The sequence below is a fragment of the Geotrypetes seraphini genome, chromosome 14, assembly GCF_902459505.1.
Source record: "Geotrypetes seraphini chromosome 14, aGeoSer1.1, whole genome shotgun sequence".
Classification (NCBI taxonomy): domain Eukaryota; kingdom Metazoa; phylum Chordata; class Amphibia; order Gymnophiona; family Dermophiidae; genus Geotrypetes; species Geotrypetes seraphini.
Genome location: NC_047097.1, coordinates 72,416,182 through 72,433,163, shown reverse-complemented (window position 1 = coordinate 72,433,163; position 16,982 = coordinate 72,416,182). Strand labels below are relative to the sequence as shown.

The 16,982-nt window shown below is 46.4% G+C and overlaps 1 protein-coding gene across 2 annotated transcripts; it reads right to left on the bottom strand.

Annotated features, from left to right (window-relative positions):
• Positions 1-5,220: 5,220 nt before the first annotated feature.
• Positions 5,221-16,507, bottom strand: PDCD7 (programmed cell death 7). 2 transcript variants are annotated; one of them, XM_033920947.1, is made up of 6 exons: positions 14,786-16,507; positions 14,077-14,743; positions 12,531-12,669; positions 10,290-10,526; positions 7,885-7,972; positions 5,221-5,691 (listed from the first exon to the last, which is right to left on the bottom strand). In XM_033920947.1, exons 1-6 carry the CDS (start codon positions 16,357-16,359, stop codon positions 5,574-5,576), a joined length of 2,823 nt encoding a protein of 940 aa, XP_033776838.1. In that variant the 5' UTR covers positions 16,360-16,507; the 3' UTR covers positions 5,221-5,573. The 2 variants fall into 2 exon arrangements, with proteins under 2 accessions (XP_033776838.1, XP_033776837.1); XM_033920946.1 differs by having other exon boundaries at positions 14,077-16,504.
• Between the last annotated feature and the right edge of the window lie 475 nt (positions 16,508-16,982).

Below are 16,982 nucleotides of genomic sequence, written 5' to 3'. Positions count from 1 at the left end.
TCACTTCACTCTACATCTCTGTGGTCTCCACTCCACAGAGCAAGTATTGGGGGGAAAAAACCCAACAACAATCTTGAATGATGTCTGGTCTAAATGGACACATTTGGAACATTCCAGAAAAATAAATTCTAGCTTTATTTTGTATACAGCCTTTTCTTTTTATCTCAGATTTGTTGCAGTATTATAAATGTATTGATCTCAGCATTGCTGGTGGACTCCTGCAGTGCTCTGTCACAAAAATAGACCAAAAGTCCAGGCTCCTGACTGTGTAAATGTTATCCCAAACCATGCACAACATGCTGGGAAGGAGGTGCAATTGTACAAGTGAAACTGGTATGATGGCCCGGCTCAGTTGTTCACTCAGCAAGTGTTGTGCATGGCCACAGTCCTTGGTTTATTAGATCCTCAAATCAGCATGTACAGTCCTGGCTGGGAGCTCTGGTCATCATAGTGGTTGGATTGCAGGGTTTTAGAAGGTGCATGATCCCTAGACCAGACTAATGCATGAGGCGAGGCATATACAATGGGGAAAATAAGTACATTGCAAACAGAGGCCCATGGTTGTAGATCCCAGCCCTGATTGGTTCTGATTGAAGAGGAAGTGCAAAGGAGCAACGAGGAAACTGCTGAGTCAAAGAACCGCCTTTTTATCCCCCGCACAGGCAACACAGAGTATATTTTTAGGAGCTGGAGTTGGATGTGACGAATGCTTCCTCGGTCACCTGCTGGCACAGGGGAGATAATAGAAAATTGAGGGGTCCCTATCTTCTGCAATGCGAGGACAGCTCTGTGGATCAGATATCCCAAAGCAACAACTGACTCAATGATGTGTCGCTCCTCCTGGCCCAGAGCCATCTGGGTACATTCTGTGGGAACTTGAAGATGCTGGGGGCAGAAGGCTGGAATATGGACTCGGGGACTGCAAAACCAAACCAGAAGGACTCAGTAGCAGCATCTCAGTGCAGGAAATGTACCATCCCCACAATTCATAGCTTTCCCACGAGGACAGAGTGAGCTGTGGCATTTGCTTATGAGAATAAAATCCTATCTGGACACATCAGAAACATGACAAATGCCTGCTGGGAAAAGCAAGGCCGAGCGAGCCTTTAAAGAGGTCAGATGGCCGGGTCACCAATGACTTCATTACCCGGCAGACTGACTCCCTTGGTCTCAGCTGGAATCGGGAAAAAGTAAGGAATAATTCAAATGACTGCATCAGTTTGAACACTGCAGTCTGGTTATACTGGGATCGCTTAGTGCACTTGAGCGGTTTTCTGGATTGCAGCTGTTTTCCATATGATTACCGACTATGGTGCAGTAAAAGATATTTCTATTTGAACACAAGTGAACTCATGGTCCCCACGCATGAGTGGGAATGTGCTCTCCCAGGAGTTTGGCCCCTTCTGCCCCCATAATCTTGGTATTTCTAGCTTCTCCTTGATGTGTATGCTCGTACTTCTTCCTCCTGTACAGATTAATAAGGTGTTTCAACCATGTGGCTCTCTGTACAGTTCAAACACAGCAGGAGAAAGCACCAGCAAGCACTGAAAGAAGAAACAGATGTTAGAACCCCTAGCTGCATCCGCCTTCCCTAGGTTCAGTGGGCGCAGTAAGGGTAGGTGGCACCCCCCCTGTGCCTTCCTTTCCGTGTTTCCACGCCTTCTGCTCCCGCCCCTTCCTGCCCCCATTCCACATTTGTGCTCTTCCTCCCCCCATACCTCTAAATCTTCACCAGCGCGATTGGCTTTGGCAGCATGCTCCTAGCACCAGCGTTGGATTTCGCTCTGATGTCACTTCCTGGCCCCATGACCAGGAGAACCAGGCTGGCATGAGCAACAGGCAGAAGTTGCTCGCACTAGTGAATACAGAGATACGGGTTGGGGGAAAGGATGCCATGAGCATGGTGGGGCATAGAGGTGCCAGTGCCTCTACTGACTCAGCACCTGGGGTGGTCCACACACCCCTTATTACGCCACTGCCTAGGTTGCACTGTAGAGGAGGGAGATAAGGAGACTGAGCACACGCAGGAGGGGGGAGGGGAAACATGGCTTTACAGCGCCACAACGGTAGTGTAGCCAGACAGGAAATTTTGAGTGGGCTCTCTGCCCCTGGCATACTCCTTTCTCCAGTCCTCTAATGGCATTCAGAACATCATACTGTCAAGCTCAGCAACCAGTAGCGGCCAGCACCTAGCATATTGCTCACTTTTCACACATGTACAAAACCTGATGCAGCCTAGGGTGGCCAGAGGTCTGGATTTACCAGGACATGTCCGGATGGCTTTTCAAAACCCGGCACTTTGTCCAGGTTCTGAAGAGCTGTTGAGATCAGGGCTGAGTCTGGAGTGCATCTGTGCATTTGCTAATGCGACGCAGTGACATCACATGCATATGTGTGACATCATCACATTGCCAGACTTGGCCTGAAGAGATGAGGTTTGGCTGGGGTCAGGGGACGGTGCCAGGGGCAGAATAGGAAGGGACCATGCATCCTCTTTTTCCAGCTGCAAAACCTAGGAACCCTAATGTACCCGAGTGATTTTCATTCTGTGGTCCAAGCACTGTTATTGACCAGACTTGATTACTGTAACATGCTTTATCTTGGTTTAAGCAATATGAAGTGTAAACCCTTGCAGCTATTAATGAACTCTACTGCAAGATCATATCACTCCTGTTCTGAAGATGTTACACTGGCTCCTGGTAAAACAGCAAATATATTACAGAGTGCTTAACTGTGCACCAAGTACTGACATATCCTTATCAGATATTTCCCATACTTATTGATTTAACTCGATTCAGCGGCATGGCTTTTGGGGAGTCTGATGGATAGTGGCCATTTGGGTCAGTATAGAAACCTTTTTTATTTAAAAAAAAAAACAAACAACCATCTTATAACATTATGCTATATGTATGCTATCTTTAATGGAGTTCCTTTCATATAATATTTGTATTGTAAACTGCTTAGATCTCTCATATGCTGAAGTGGTATAACAAGTCCTAATCAAACATAAACATATATTCCTTTGTTTGGGAAATTTATCAACCATCTAGAAATCTGAGATCTGAAGGAGGGATGAGGCTGGTTAGCAACAAAGAAGATCGAGATCATTCTGTCATGTCAATAGCTGGAATAAAACTATGGAAACTGTTAAAAACACAATTACACTCGTAGATGCTAATGGCGCATTTCTTCTTAGTTTGATACCTGATGACCTTCCCTTACAAGGGTAGTTTCTAATGATAGTAACTTCAATATCAACTTACTGTGAAGAATAAATACAGTATATAATTGTACTTTTATTTGTTATCTTCTGTTTTACATTATTGCTTGTTCACATGTAAACTGCTTAGATTTAAGCAGTCTATACATTTAAACAATAAATATGTGCACACTATCAGGTAAAAGGAGAGTAAATAATGGAAATTCCCCCTTTACCAGTATATTCAGGGTTCTGGGACACAGATCCCCAAAGCTCTATGCAAAGAGACAACCAGCTGCTTAGCTCCCCCCAAACTACTAAGCTCCCTGTTCCCAACTGCTTCCTCTCCTTTCTCCCACCAACTGCCTTCTGAGCGTTTGAATCTTTCAGAAGCAAAGAAGAGCCAATCGTAGCTCTCTGCTCTTGGCAGTGGGAGGAGTCCACACAGTGCGCATGACAGTCTCCCTGTTGCCATGAGCATCAGAGGCGAGAGCAGCTGAATCTTTTCAGAAGAGCCAATCGTAGCTCTCTGCTCTTGGCAGTGGGAGGAGTCCACACAGTGCGCATGACAGCCTCCCTGTTGCCATGAGCATCAGAGGCGAGAGCAGCTGAATCTTTTCAGAAGAGCCAATCGTAGCTCTCTGCTCTTGGCAGTGGGAGGAGTCCACACAGTGCGCATGACAGCCTCCCTGTTGCCATGAGCATCAGAGGCGAGAGCAGCTGAATCTTTTCAGAAGAGCCAATCGTAGCTCTCTGCTCTTGGCAGTGGGAGGAGTCCACACAGTGCGCATGACAGCCTCCCTGTTGCCATGAGCATCAGAGGCGAGAGCAGCTGAATCTTTTCAGAAGAGCCAATCGTAGCTCTCTGCTCTTGGCAGTGGGAGGAGTCCACACAGTGCGCATGACAGCCTCCCTGTTGCCATGAGCATCAGAGGCGAGAGCAGCTGAATCTTTTCAGAAGAGCCAATCGTAGCTCTCTGCTCTTGGCAGTGGGAGGAGTCCACACAGCGCGAATGATAGCCTCCCTGTTGCCATGACATCAGAGGCCTGTTTGCTGAATTTCTGCAGTTAGATTCAGTGCAATGAACAAGGGAATCCCCCTCTAGGTGCAATGTGATGGCATCCGATGGGAGCAGCCAGCACATGCTCAGATTTCACACATGCACGAGAATTAAGCAAGCGCTAGGTGCCAGCTCGGGCTCAAAAATGCCAGTGCAGAGCTTGCCAGCTTGGAGTTTGGAGACCTTTGGAGGAACCAACTTTTCAAAATGATTGGAGATGCTAAGCCCAATGGAACTTACACCCACCCACCCTGACACAAAGAGTTTGCTCGTTATGTGTGTTCAAGCACCCACAGCTTCCATGCTGTGGCTGCTGGGTGGGCCTGAGCCTGAAGTAGGTGGGCTCCTGCCCACCCAGATCCACTATGGTTTCACCACTGCCCCACAAACTGCTCCTGTAGCTGACCCACAATGCTGCATTTAAAAAAAAAAAAAAGCCTTTAAGCATCGCCTTTTCAAGTCTTTGACCATTTGCTCATATTTGGGAGAGTCTCTGGCAATTCTCTCTAGTGGGGAATGCAATCTTGGCTTAACTAATCACAGTGGCTCACATAATACTCTGTTAGGAATGTCAAATGTATATTCTCTGAACAGATAGAAAAATAACTCCTTTCTAATGGGAAGCACAAGATGTTGTTCTAGCGCGTCGCCTTAGAGTGTTCCTTTACTGTCACCCACACAGTCCGGCTGCCATAAAACAGAGCATTTAACTTCTGCCTTAGTCTGAGCTCAGCAGAGACCTCTAGTGTCCTACCAGTATTATTCCTGTTGGAAAAATCTCAAACCAGTGAAAAGGCACTCAGTTGCCTCTCTGGGAATATTCAGTGGCAATTATCCCTCTAACCACAAAATGAGGTTTGCGAGCCGATGAGACAGGGAGGGCGAGGGCAGATTATCCCTCTTCCCCATTATGCTCCTAATGGAGAATCTTGTTGAAGAAAAACACAAAATGCAAATTCGACTTGCTTAACAATGACAACTTTATTCACATAAACAGGCTGAATTGGCAAAAACAAGAACCTGATAATCAAATTAAACTCACACAAACAAAATCATTTGCTATTAAAGGCTCTCTTTTGTAATACCACACAGCATCAATGACTCACAAACCGTAATACAGGTGCTAGAGACTGTCCTCCCCCCGTACCCCCATTCCCACTTAGAATAGTGTATACAGGAGGGATTCAGTCACTAGCCTAATGGGGCTAGAGGACTGACAGTCCAAGCCCAATCACTGTTCTGTATCAGACATATGAAAAATAAACTAAATCAGTCCAAAGATTCCAGTTGCAAATCAAACAGAACTGGCTCATTTACACGACAGCGCTAGCCCACGTGTCGCTGCTAGGGAGACTTGGAAGGACCCAGGTCTGGGGTATGAAGCTTCCCTCAGGATGATCCGATGGAACCAGGTACCGATCCCAGTCATGCCTGCAACAGAAAGGTTTCTAGCAGTGAAAATGCAGCAGGACTCCTGCTCTAACTTTCAGACCAAGCATTTAGATAGATTTTCCAAAGAAGAATCTCACCACATTAGTGATTCTCAAATTCAATCCTTGAGAGCCTCCAACAATCCTCACAAGATAAATTGTTGTGCATGTGGATCTTGGGGGGTTCTAAAGCAGGGTTTCTCAACGCGGTCCTTGAGTCCCCTCTTGCCAGTCAGGTTTTCAGGCTATCATAAGAACATAAGTATTGCCACTGCTGGGTCAGACCAGTGGTCCATCGTGCCCAGCAGTCCGCTCACACGGCAGCCTTCTGGTCAAAGACCAGCACCCTAACTGAGACTAGCCCTACCAGCGCACGTTCTTGTTCAGCAGGAACTTGTCTAACTTTGTCTTGTTTTCCCCTATAATAGCCTCCGGAAGAGCGTTCCAGCTTTCTACCACTCTCTGGGTGAAGAAGAACTTCCTTACGTTTGTACGGAATCTATCCCCTTTCAATTTTAGAGAGTGCCCTCTCGTTCTCCCTACCTTGGAGAGGGTGAACAACCTGTCCTTATCTATCAAGTCTATTCCCTTCATGTCCCCTCTCAATCTCCTCTGTTTGAGGGAGAAGAGGCCCAGTTTCTCTAATCTTTCTCCAATCCACAATGAATATGCACAAAAGAACTTTACATATAATGGAGACAGTGTATGCAAATCAAGTTTATGCATATTCATTGTGGATATCCTGAAAACCTGACTGGCAAGGGGGGACTCAAGGACTGAGTTGAGAAACCCTTCTCTAAAGGACTCGAGCTGATAAGCACCAAGTTACAGCACCTGACAATGCTTTTCTTATTACTGGCACCTAGGAACCATATCATTGTTATGAATATTCCCTAATTACGGATGCTAAACTGAGGCAGTAAGTCTTAGATGTCCTGAGAACTGAGATACAAGCAAAAAATGTGATTTCTTCACACTCAGCCCAGTTGTGAAAGACTACAATATGAACGTATATTCCACAAGATTTCACGTTTAATATTCTACCCACTAGACCAGTGGTCGGCAAACTGCGGCTCTTTAGCCACTTGAGTGAGGCTCAGCTAGCTAGAGCAGGGGTGCCCAATCTGCTTCCCTTCCCTGTAAAGAAGACGCTGAAGCGCCGGGCCAACCAACGTTCGCCACCTGACGTCAATTCTGATGTCAGAGAGGAAGTTCCGGGCCGGCCAATCTAGATTCGGCAGCATATAAGATTGCATATAACATAGCAAAATGGTGCTAAAATTTAGGCAAGAAAAAGCTTCAGAAAGCTAACAATGATAGTGTTGGTATGTGATAGTACCTAAATTATCATCAAGTGGCTAAAACACAAGAAGATATCCACCTAGATATAAAGGAGAAATACTTAAGGATCTCAAGCGCTCACAGCTAAAGGCCCGATGTATGTTACAAGCCAGTAACCAAAAAGTGAACTATCAATGGTCCTGTATATTCTCCTATATTCAATTTTTATCAAAAATACTTTATTTATTTTTTGTTCTTTACTTTTTAATTTTTAAAACCTAATTCACTATTATGTCTGTCTTGTTTGCTTATTTACTTCAACCCACATTCTGTAAACCATTCTTGAATGTTGTTGATGTGCTGATTTTTTATCTAACACATAGTACTTTCTCATTCAGAAAATATATAAATTATGAAGTACTTAGCTTCATAGTATGACGCATGACTACGGAAGATCTCCGTCTCGCTCGTGATAGAAGATAAAATTGAAAATAGGAGAATATACAGGACCAATGATAGCTCACTTTTTGGTTACTGGCTTGTAACATACATCGGGCCTTTAGCTGTGAGCGCTTGAGATCCTTAAGTATTTCTCCTTTATATCTAGGTGGATATCTTCTTGTGTTTTAGCCACTTGATGATAATTTAGTGTGTTTCACAGAAATTTTGAAGATGTGATAGTACCTGTCAAGATTGCGATCTGCACAGAACAGTTACCTCCATTCTGCTCCATTGAATCCAAAGCCGTTTCTCTCCCAAGTGCTGTGCCCTATACTAGGTTCCACTCTCTCTTCCCCGATCAAATCAGAATTTAGGAAAACGATAAGTGGAAGATGCACAGTCTATAGCTCTGCAAAAACCATGTCATCCTGGATTTCAAGGTTGAGAAAGAGAGGCTGCAGGGAGCTCCTACCTGATCTGGAGGAGGGCTGGGACAGAATGCTCAGTCTGCAGATAGTACTGTCTGAAAGGAAGAAGCGGGTGATGAAGAGGTAACTCATCTGGAACAAAGAAAAGCAAAAAAGTCCATTAGAACTTTCTGAAGCACAAATGCCACAGCCAAACTGCTCTGCCATTCAGATTAAGCAGCACACCAGCTCAGCCTGAACTGAAAAGCAACGCTGGCTCCCCGGGTGATAAGTCGAGTTGCTAGTTTAGGTCTCCATGCTCCACAGGCTTAAGCAGAGGTCACGTGGCAGTCTTCTTTTGTACAGAATAAGTAAATAGTACAGGTACAAGATCCTTATCTGAAATTCCAAAACCAAAAGAAATCAATTTCCTCAACGTGATGTGCTGAAGCCAAAGCAGCTGCGCGTGTTTCTCCTATTCTCTATGCAATTCAAGTTGGAGGGTTCGAAAAATGGCACAGAATGCTGCAGATTCCACTCAGGGGGGCAATTTTATGGTCTGTCTTTTTCTGAATTAACATAACCATTCCAAAATCCGAAAACCGCAATATGTCTGATCCCAAGGATTTCGGATAAAGGATCTTGTACCTGTACTTTATGCGTACATTGTGTCTGTCCATCTGTCTGTTACTTTGCATCATGGGTGAAAATATAGAACCACTTTTTTTTAATTCAATGAAATCATCAACATCTTCCAAAGTGCGTAAAACTTGTGATAATAATACAATCTCCACTTCTACTTCAAGCGAGAGACAAGGAAGGTTAACAGTAAAGATTATCCAGCAACTACTATGTGCTGTCAGCACATCTAAGCCAGGCGCTTTGCCTGCTTTTAACTCCGCTCCCCTCCCTGGCATCCCCTTCCTGGCGTTCACTCTTCTCCCCACAATCAGCATTTTTCCCATTCTACACCCTTCCCCCCTGCCACCGCACATCTACCTTTAATTTTCTGTAAAAGTTGCTGGGCAGCAGTACCGATACTCTGCATTTTCTCTCCACTGCCGCCCGCCCTCTCTGACAACTTCCTGTTTCCACTGGGGTGAGCCGCAGTGGAGAGAAGACGCAGGGACCGGAGACAGGGAATCGGGACCACCGTCTGGCAACTTTTACAGAAAATTAAAGGGAGATGTGTGTGTGTGTGGGGGTATAGAATGGGAAAAATGCTGATTGTGGGGTGTCGAGTGAAACCATTAGATACCAGGAAGGGGAGCGGCGGCAGAGAGGACTGTCAGCAAGATGCCGCCTCAGTTGGCTTCATTATAGGGCCGCCCCTGCACGTAACTAATGGGCAAACTGGATGGACTGTTCAGGTCATTTACTATGTAATATCATTTATCATTCCCAAATGGATTGTAGCATAGGACAGGAGTTGCGTGTCTGTAAAAAAGTATCTCATGAGTGAATTATCTGTCCTAAGAGCAGACCATACTTTCACCAATTTGCCTTAATTGTACAGCTGATGATACTTCGACAACTTGACTACTGCAACTCCATCTACATGGGAATCAACACCACTCTGATTCACAAAATGCAACTCCTCCAAAACATTGCGGTCAGACTAATCTTCAACCTGAGAAAATATGACTCGATTACAGCCTTCATCAGGCAACTACACTGGATACCCATCCTGTCACGAATAACCTTCAAAACTTCATGCAACATTCACCGTACACTTTACAAAAACTCTGCAGCTCCTCTCCAAGGCATGGTCTACTTCCTGCAGAACCCTCAACAGAATGCTTCTAAATCTCCCTTCCACAAAAAAATCTGCAATACAAACGTGTTTTCCACTCTATGCTCACCTTTCTAGGCGTAAAAACTTGGAATGACCTTACTGAAATGACCAGGATGGAACCTAACCACACCAAATTCCGGAAGAAACTGAAAACTCATCTATTTGGCATCTAATCACTTATATCCTCTTCTCCTCCTGTATCTTCCTGCCCTCCATTGTCCTCCCTACCCTCTTCTAACCCTTTCCTCTGTAATGTCGCCAAGAGCTTGTATAGGTATGTGCGACGCACAAATGGAAGAAATAAATTAATTCACTGCTCTCTAAAAGTAATCATTTAGGCAGAGGCGTGCAGAGTCCAGGAACTTCGAACAAAGACAAAACCAACAGATCTGCAGTGAGGATGCAGGGAAATAAAGACAAAAAAAAGAACTGCACACAGATGCAGGCAAAGTTTATTAGGACAATTTGTTGCGTACAAATAGACCACTTTTTATAGAATATGGGACCCAACACGTCTTCTAAAGCGGTGGTCTCAAAGGACACGCAACAAATTTGCCTGATCTGTGTGCTGTGTTCTGTGACAATGAACATATGCTGCTGAAAAACCTAATAAACTTTGCCTGCATCTTGTACATGTCTGCAGTTCTTTCTTTGTCTTTGAGTCCAGGAACTTACCAAGATCCCCGAACAAGATGTTGTTGATTTCCCGCTGCTGCTGTAAGAGCTTCTCCCGCTCTTTCTTCTGCTTCTTTTCTTGCTCCCGTTTTCGCTCCTCTTCCTGTTCTCCCTCCAGCATGACCCTCAGGGCTCTCTCTTCTGCATCATACAGCTCCGTGCGCTTCCTGATCAGCACCCGCAGCCTGGCCACATGCTGCTCAAAGGTTTCATCAGCCGATGGAGGTGGAGAGATACCTGCAAATAATGGCAAATTAGATGGGGTCTTTCATTAAAGCCAGGATCACAATATGCCTTGCACTAGTGCTGCCCGATTTCCAATTTGAATCGATTCAACGATTCACTTTGGGTGAATCGATTTGAATCGATGTGTATTAAAAAAAAAAATCGGCCTCTCTGATTCGGGGCACAACCTCCCCATGCCCGGCTGTCATCGCGCTCACGAATCCTGCCACTCAAAACATTTTTAAACCCTCTCATCGGCTTGTGGATTCCCTGGCCTGACTCGGCACAGCCTGAAGTTGTGTTTGACTCCGGTAAAGAAAGTACAAAAGAAAAAAAAACAGGTGCTTTTTCAAACTCTTCCCGTAACACTAGCCTGTATTAGCAGCTGCTCCGCTCTCTTCTTCCGTAGCTTTAACCAGCCAATTCCCTTCTGCAGCCTCAGAGCGTCTGTTAGGCTGTCCCACCTCCCTGTGCTAAAAACTGCTATTGTGCTTTAGTAAAAAGGGAGGGGGTATTTGTCTATTTTTGTATGGTTGTTACTGAGGCGACAGTGCATAGAGTCATCTGCCTTGACTTCTTTGAAAAAACCCAGAATAGGAATGATAATTAACATTTTTTCAGTGTACAGTGTGCTTTGTGTTTTTAAAAATTTTTTATTGTTGATAGATCATTTTGACTTGGTCATTTTAAAAGTAGCTCACAAGCCCAAAAAGTGAGGGCACCCCTGAGCTAGAGTGTTGAAGCTGCGTGTTTCTGCTGTAAAGGTCATCTCTGACGCAACCAGAAGTTGCATCAGAGACGACCTTTACGGCAGCCATATGCAACTACAACGCTCCGAGTGCTGTAAGAAGGCAGTTTAGACATCGCCGGCCACAGGGCAGGGAGATTTGTCGGACTAGGCCTGTTGCCCGGGCCAGGAGGGGGGAGGGAAAAACGCCACAAAGGTAAGGGGCAGGGAGGGAGAAAAGGTGGGGTGGAGAGGAAAACAGGGTAAAACAGAGGGGGGAGAAGGACGCTGAAAGCACATGGGGAAGATAGAGTGGGAAGAAGATGCTGAAGGGAAATGGGGAACAGAGAGTGGGGAGAAGATGCTGCAGGAAAATGGGGAAGAGAAAGTGGGGAGAAGACGCTGAAGGGAAATGGGGAAGAGAGAGTTGGGAGAAGACGATGGCAGGGAAGAAAACAGAGATGCCAGACTATGGGAGGAGCGGAGGGAAGAAGATGGGTGCCAGACCAATTTGGAAGGAGGGAGAAAGGGAGAGACACAGTAACAGAGCAAATGGAAGATGCAGAGAGAAGAGAGACAGTGGATGGAAGGAAGAGAGTAACAAGAAGATGAGGAAAGCAGAAACCAGAGAAGATAAAGGTAGAACAAAAATTGTCTATTTATTGCTTTAGGAGACATGTGTCACTGTTTCTAGGGTGTTGCATTGTATACAGAGTCCAGCTTTTTGCTGGTTCAATTTAACCTTTGTCTATATATTTCTATTTTATCCCTCCTTTTACAAAACTGTGGAGCGTTTTTTAGTGCCAGCCGTGGTGGTAGCAGCTCTGATGCTCAGAATTCTATGAGTGTCAGAGCTGTTACCACCGTGGCCAAAATCCACACTACAGTTTTGTAAAAGGGGGAGGGGTTAGTTTGTGATGACATATTCCATACTAGGCGAAGGTGTTTTCTGTGTTCGAAAGACATTGTTTTCTGTTAGGATTGACGGTGTAGGATTTATCTGTACTAGTCTGGCTTGTTTAGTTTTACAATGGGTGTATTGATGTTGTACTGCTCACTGCAGTATATAAGATGCTGCCTTTTCCTAAGTACTCATGTGTGACATGTGGCTTGTTACTAAAAACCATGTTTTTCGTACAGATGGGGGGGGGTGCCAAAAAATGATGGGCCCCGGGTGTCACATATGCTAGATACGCCACTGCACAGAGCTGCTAATATGCCTAAAATCCACTGTACCATAAACGTCTTTGTTTTAGCTGCTCTGAGAACCTGGTAGCAGAATGACTTACCTTTCCTTCCTGCAGCTTCTTTTCGGAGTTTCCTAAGCTTCTCCAAGGCCCGCAGAACATCCACCATTCTTTTTGTGTCGGCCTGTTTCTTCCTCACTTCAGACAACACACTGTCTGCTGCAGCTTTCAGCTCTCGTTCCTAAACCCAACAAGCAAACTTGAGTTTCTCTGCTTTCTTTCTCTAAAGAAATGTTTGCTAATTCATCTCAGCCATACACTGGGTTCCTTAAAGAGGTGGCTAGATCCATTCATCCAACAGAGCTAATCCAGTCCTGAGTTTATACCACCCTGCCCTTGTAGTCTTCCTACTTACTGTATCATAAGATAAACCCAGAAGTGGTTAACCCTGCTGGGCAAACCAGAGCCAGGCTGGCAACCCTAGGTCTTTCTATATTGACTAACTTAAGATCATCAGCTAATCTAGCATTATATTTTCACTACAATTCTAGGTTTTTCTTGGCTACCCTCTGCTTGTCTTAAAGCTCCTGTACAGACTTGCTAAAGATTTCACAAGGCTCTACACCACCACTGGCAATCAGAACTGATCCCAGCACACCCCCCCCCCCCGGATAAATTGGATATTCATTAGTTAGATTCTTCATTTCTATCTCATTTCTCTCAGCTTACAGAAATAATGCACTTTGAGCAAGAATTCAATATATCCTGTTTGTCCTGGGTACTCACATATGCCTTTTGGTGTCTTGTTACTGTGGGTCACTTGGGAAGTGCTGCATTGGGGGGGGGACGACACACACACCAAGCATTGCTTAAGAAGCCCCTCTCTCTCCCTTTCTAGACTCAATGCTCTCCCTCCCTCCCTCCCTTTTGTGGCCCAAGTACTTGCACCCCCCTTCCCACGAGTGTTTACCAGACAGAGCCTCCAGGTGGGCCGCCTCCTTCCTGCCTTACTCATGTTTTCACATGTGGCCGACCCAGAAGCCTTCCTTCTGTCAGAGGGAAGATTTCCAAGTCACCTGCAGGTGGCATGCAGGGAGTGCTGCATGCGACTTTGTGGAGAGGAGTATGGCTTGAGGCGCTTGCAAGGTAACATTCATGGGAGCCTTTCAAGGTGCCTCCATCCCCAGGACCCTGGGGGGGATCCCCAAGGGTGAACCCTGCAGGATTCCCATCAGCCCCGTTCCCATGCAGCTCTCTAGTTAGTACGCTATAATGGCTTCCACGCCCAACTTCGCCATTATAGAATATTGCTTAGCACTCAATTTTTTATGCCCTTTCTTGAATCTCCCCCTATATGAACAATTGGCACTGTGGGCATGGCACAAAGCTGCCACCAAGTGTTACTTTTAGCGGCAGATTCTGCACTTAGGCTGCCAACAAGAACTAAGGGCTTCAATACACTAGTCAGTTGAGTACTTATAGCCAATTTAAGAACCTAAGAATAGCCTTACTGGATCAGACCAATGGTCCATCTAGCCCAGTAGCCCGTCCTAGTGGTGGCCAATCCAAGTCACTAGTACCTGGCAAAAAACCCCAAAAGTAGCAACATTCCATTTCTCTGGTTACTGTCATTTTATGGAACACACACCCTGTTTTTTTCTTCTACTTCTTGGATACACTTCATTCTCCACTTGTCAATCTTAGCTTCTCTTTCAGCAGATCTAGCTGCATCTTCTTTTCCCTCAGGTGTTTCCTGCTTTCTCCTCTGCAGCCGAAATCTTTTCTTCTTAATCTTTTCCAGTTTCTTTTTAACCCGTTCTATGTAACCAGGCTCATTAAGAATTTTCATTTTTTCATCTAAGTCCTTGTAAATGTTGGTAGCTTTCAGGTAGGTTTCGGACCAGGCTGTCCCGTTCTCTGTCATTTCCTTTAATTCTTGACATGCCGCAGTAAGCTCTGAAACCAGCCTGAAGGCACCATACACTAGTTCACGTACTTCATTCACAGAAGGAGAGCCCGCTGCCTTTACAATGGTCTGAGCTTTATTTTTTCTATTTGCCAAAAAGAAAGAGAGCCATTGCTTATCTTGCTCATGTATTATGGCATCCTCATATTGCAAAAGACTCTTCTCATCTCTGCCCTCTTCAGAACGGAACATCAGCCTACCTTCATTAATCCAAGCTTTCTGACCGGTAAGAAGCTCAGGGTTCTCCTCCCAATGCATCTGAGGTCTATTAGGGTGAGAGAATGGATAGCTGCTTTGCACTAGTGGCCTGTCTGTGTGAGGGTACGGATGGTCTGTTTGCACTTGTGGCCTGTCTGGCTGAGGGAACAGATGATCTGTTTGCACTTGTGGCTTGTCTGGCTGAGCGAAAGAATGGTTTGTTTGCACTGGTGGCCTATCCGGCTGAGCGAAAGAATGATTTGTTTGCGCTGGTGGCCTGTCCGGCTGAGCGAATGGATGGTTTGTTTGCGCTAGTGGCCTGTCCGGCTGAGCGAAAGAATGGTTTGCTTGCGCTGGTGGCCTGTCCGGCTGAGCGAAAGAATGGTTTGCTTGCGCTGGTGGCCTGTCCGGCTGAGCGAAAGAATGGTTTGCTTGTGCTGGTGGCCTGTCCGGCTGAGCGAAAGAATGGTTTGCTTGCGCTGGTGGCCTGTCCGGCTGAGTGAAAGAATGGTTTGCTTGCGCTAGTGGCCTGTCCGGCTGAGCGAAAGAATGGTTTGCTTGCGCTGGTGGCCTGTCCGGATGAGCAAAAGAATGGTTTGCTTGCGCTGGTGGCCTGTCCGGATGAGCAAAAGAATGGTTTGCTTGCGCTGGTGGCCTGTCCGGATGAGCAAAAGAATGGTCTGTTTGCACTGGTGGCTTGTCTGGATGAGGAAAAGGACGATCACTTTGTAAAGACCTCTGGAAAATGTGCTGCTTATGGTCGCTCATCACTGGACTAGGTGGAAATAAAGGTGAAAGAGAGTCACTCCTATGCACTTCAGCATTATTGTATAAAGAATTTCCTGAACAATTAAGTCCTTTGAACCCAGAGCTTAATTCTGTAGCTCTTGGTATGTGTACAGCTGTAAAAGCTTCATGACTAGGAGGCTGCCCTTGTTGGCCACGCAAAGAATTACCCCCTAGGGCTTGGAAGCAGGCCTCACTTTCATCTGGACCGAGAAAGTCTGGGCTATGCGACCTTGCCAAAAGTGGTGACTGGCCATGGCGGCCAGGGTATTGTTGCTCAGGATGTGTCTGTTGCTGTGATGAAGTACTCTGCAAAGGGTGTTGCTTAGGAGGAGGAAACTGAAGTTGTGCTGTACCATGCTGTAATTGAAAATGTTTCTGTGGATGCTGCTGTTGTAGATTTTGAGAAAGTTGCTGGTGCTGCTGAGAATGCAGATATTGGGAAGGTTGCTGCTGTGGATACAGATGCTGAGGAGGTCGTTGCTGCTGCTCTGCGTACAGATGTTGAGGGGGTCTTTGTTGGTGTTCTGGGTGGAAATGTTGAGGAGGAGGTTGTTGTTGCTGCTCCCGTGGATACAGATATTGAGGAGGTCGCTGCTGTGCGTGCAGATGTTGAGGGGGTGGTTGTTGCTTGTCCCCTGAATACAGATATTGGGCAGGCTGCTGCTGCTGCGGATACAGATGTTGAGGAGGGCGCTGCTGTGCGTGCAGATGATGGGGAGGTTTTTCCTGCTGCTGGGAATCTAGATGTTGAGGGGGTCTTTGTTGCTGCTCTGGGTGCAAATGTTGAGAAGGTTGTTCTTGCTTCTCCCGTGAATACAGATATTGGGCAGGCGGCTGCTGTGGATACAGATGTTGAGGAGGGCGCTGCTGTGCGTGCAGATGTTGCTGTTGCTGCCGCGCTCCTTCTACCATGGACGAAGTGAAGCGCGCCGGTCTCTCCATCGCTCTTGCTCTATCCACTGCCAGACTCTCGCGCATACTCCAGGCCCAGCACTTCCGCAGACGTCACGGCCTCGCTGGTGCCCGCCATAGGGTCTGGGGAACGAGCGACCCCTAGAGGCCGGGAGGAAGCGTAGCGTCGCTCCTCTCGAAGACGCCAGCGTGGGGCGTGAGCGGCCCCTCCAGGTTGGGAGGGCGCGTGGCCGCTGGAGAGGTTCTTGGGTAAGGTGAACATACAGAAAGGTACGGAACCTTCTCCCCAACGTCAATTCTGACGTCAGAGAGGAAGTTTCGGGGGAGGGGGGGGCAGCCAATCGCTGCCTGGCTGGCCGGAACTTCCTCTCTGACGTCAGAGAGAAAGGAGCAAACAGGGCAGAGCTGCCAGGGAATCCGCTTCCCTCCCTCCCTCTTCTCAGGGCAGCTGCCCTGGGCTGAACAGCTCAAGGGGGCCCCGCCTACAGCTGCACTAGTACCGGCTAAGCAGATGGCAAAAAGGACATTTTCTTTGCATTAAGGGTCCTCTGTTCGAAGGTTAATTGTTTGAAGAGGGGGTTGATTTGGGTAGCTCCTATTAAAAGTGTTTGAGTATTCCAAAAAGCTTGGTGCTCTGATTTTTTTTTTTTCTTAAATCCCAGCCAGACAAGTGGAAGTGTCGGCTCACA

Excerpts from the sequence above, each read along its gene's own strand:
- PDCD7 (XM_033920946.1), bottom strand. The coding sequence starts at position 16,359 with ATGCGCGAGAGTCTGGCAGTGGATAGAGCAAGAGCGATGGAGAGACCG. Across the intron at positions 12,670-14,076 it reads AAGTAGAAGAAAAAAACAGG|GAACGAGAGCTGAAAGCTGC; the intron begins GTGTGTGTTCCA and ends TGTTGGGTTTAG. Across the intron at positions 10,527-12,530 it reads AGAAGCTGCAGGAAGGAAAG|GTATCTCTCCACCTCCATCG; the intron begins GTAAGTCATTCT and ends CATTATTTGCAG.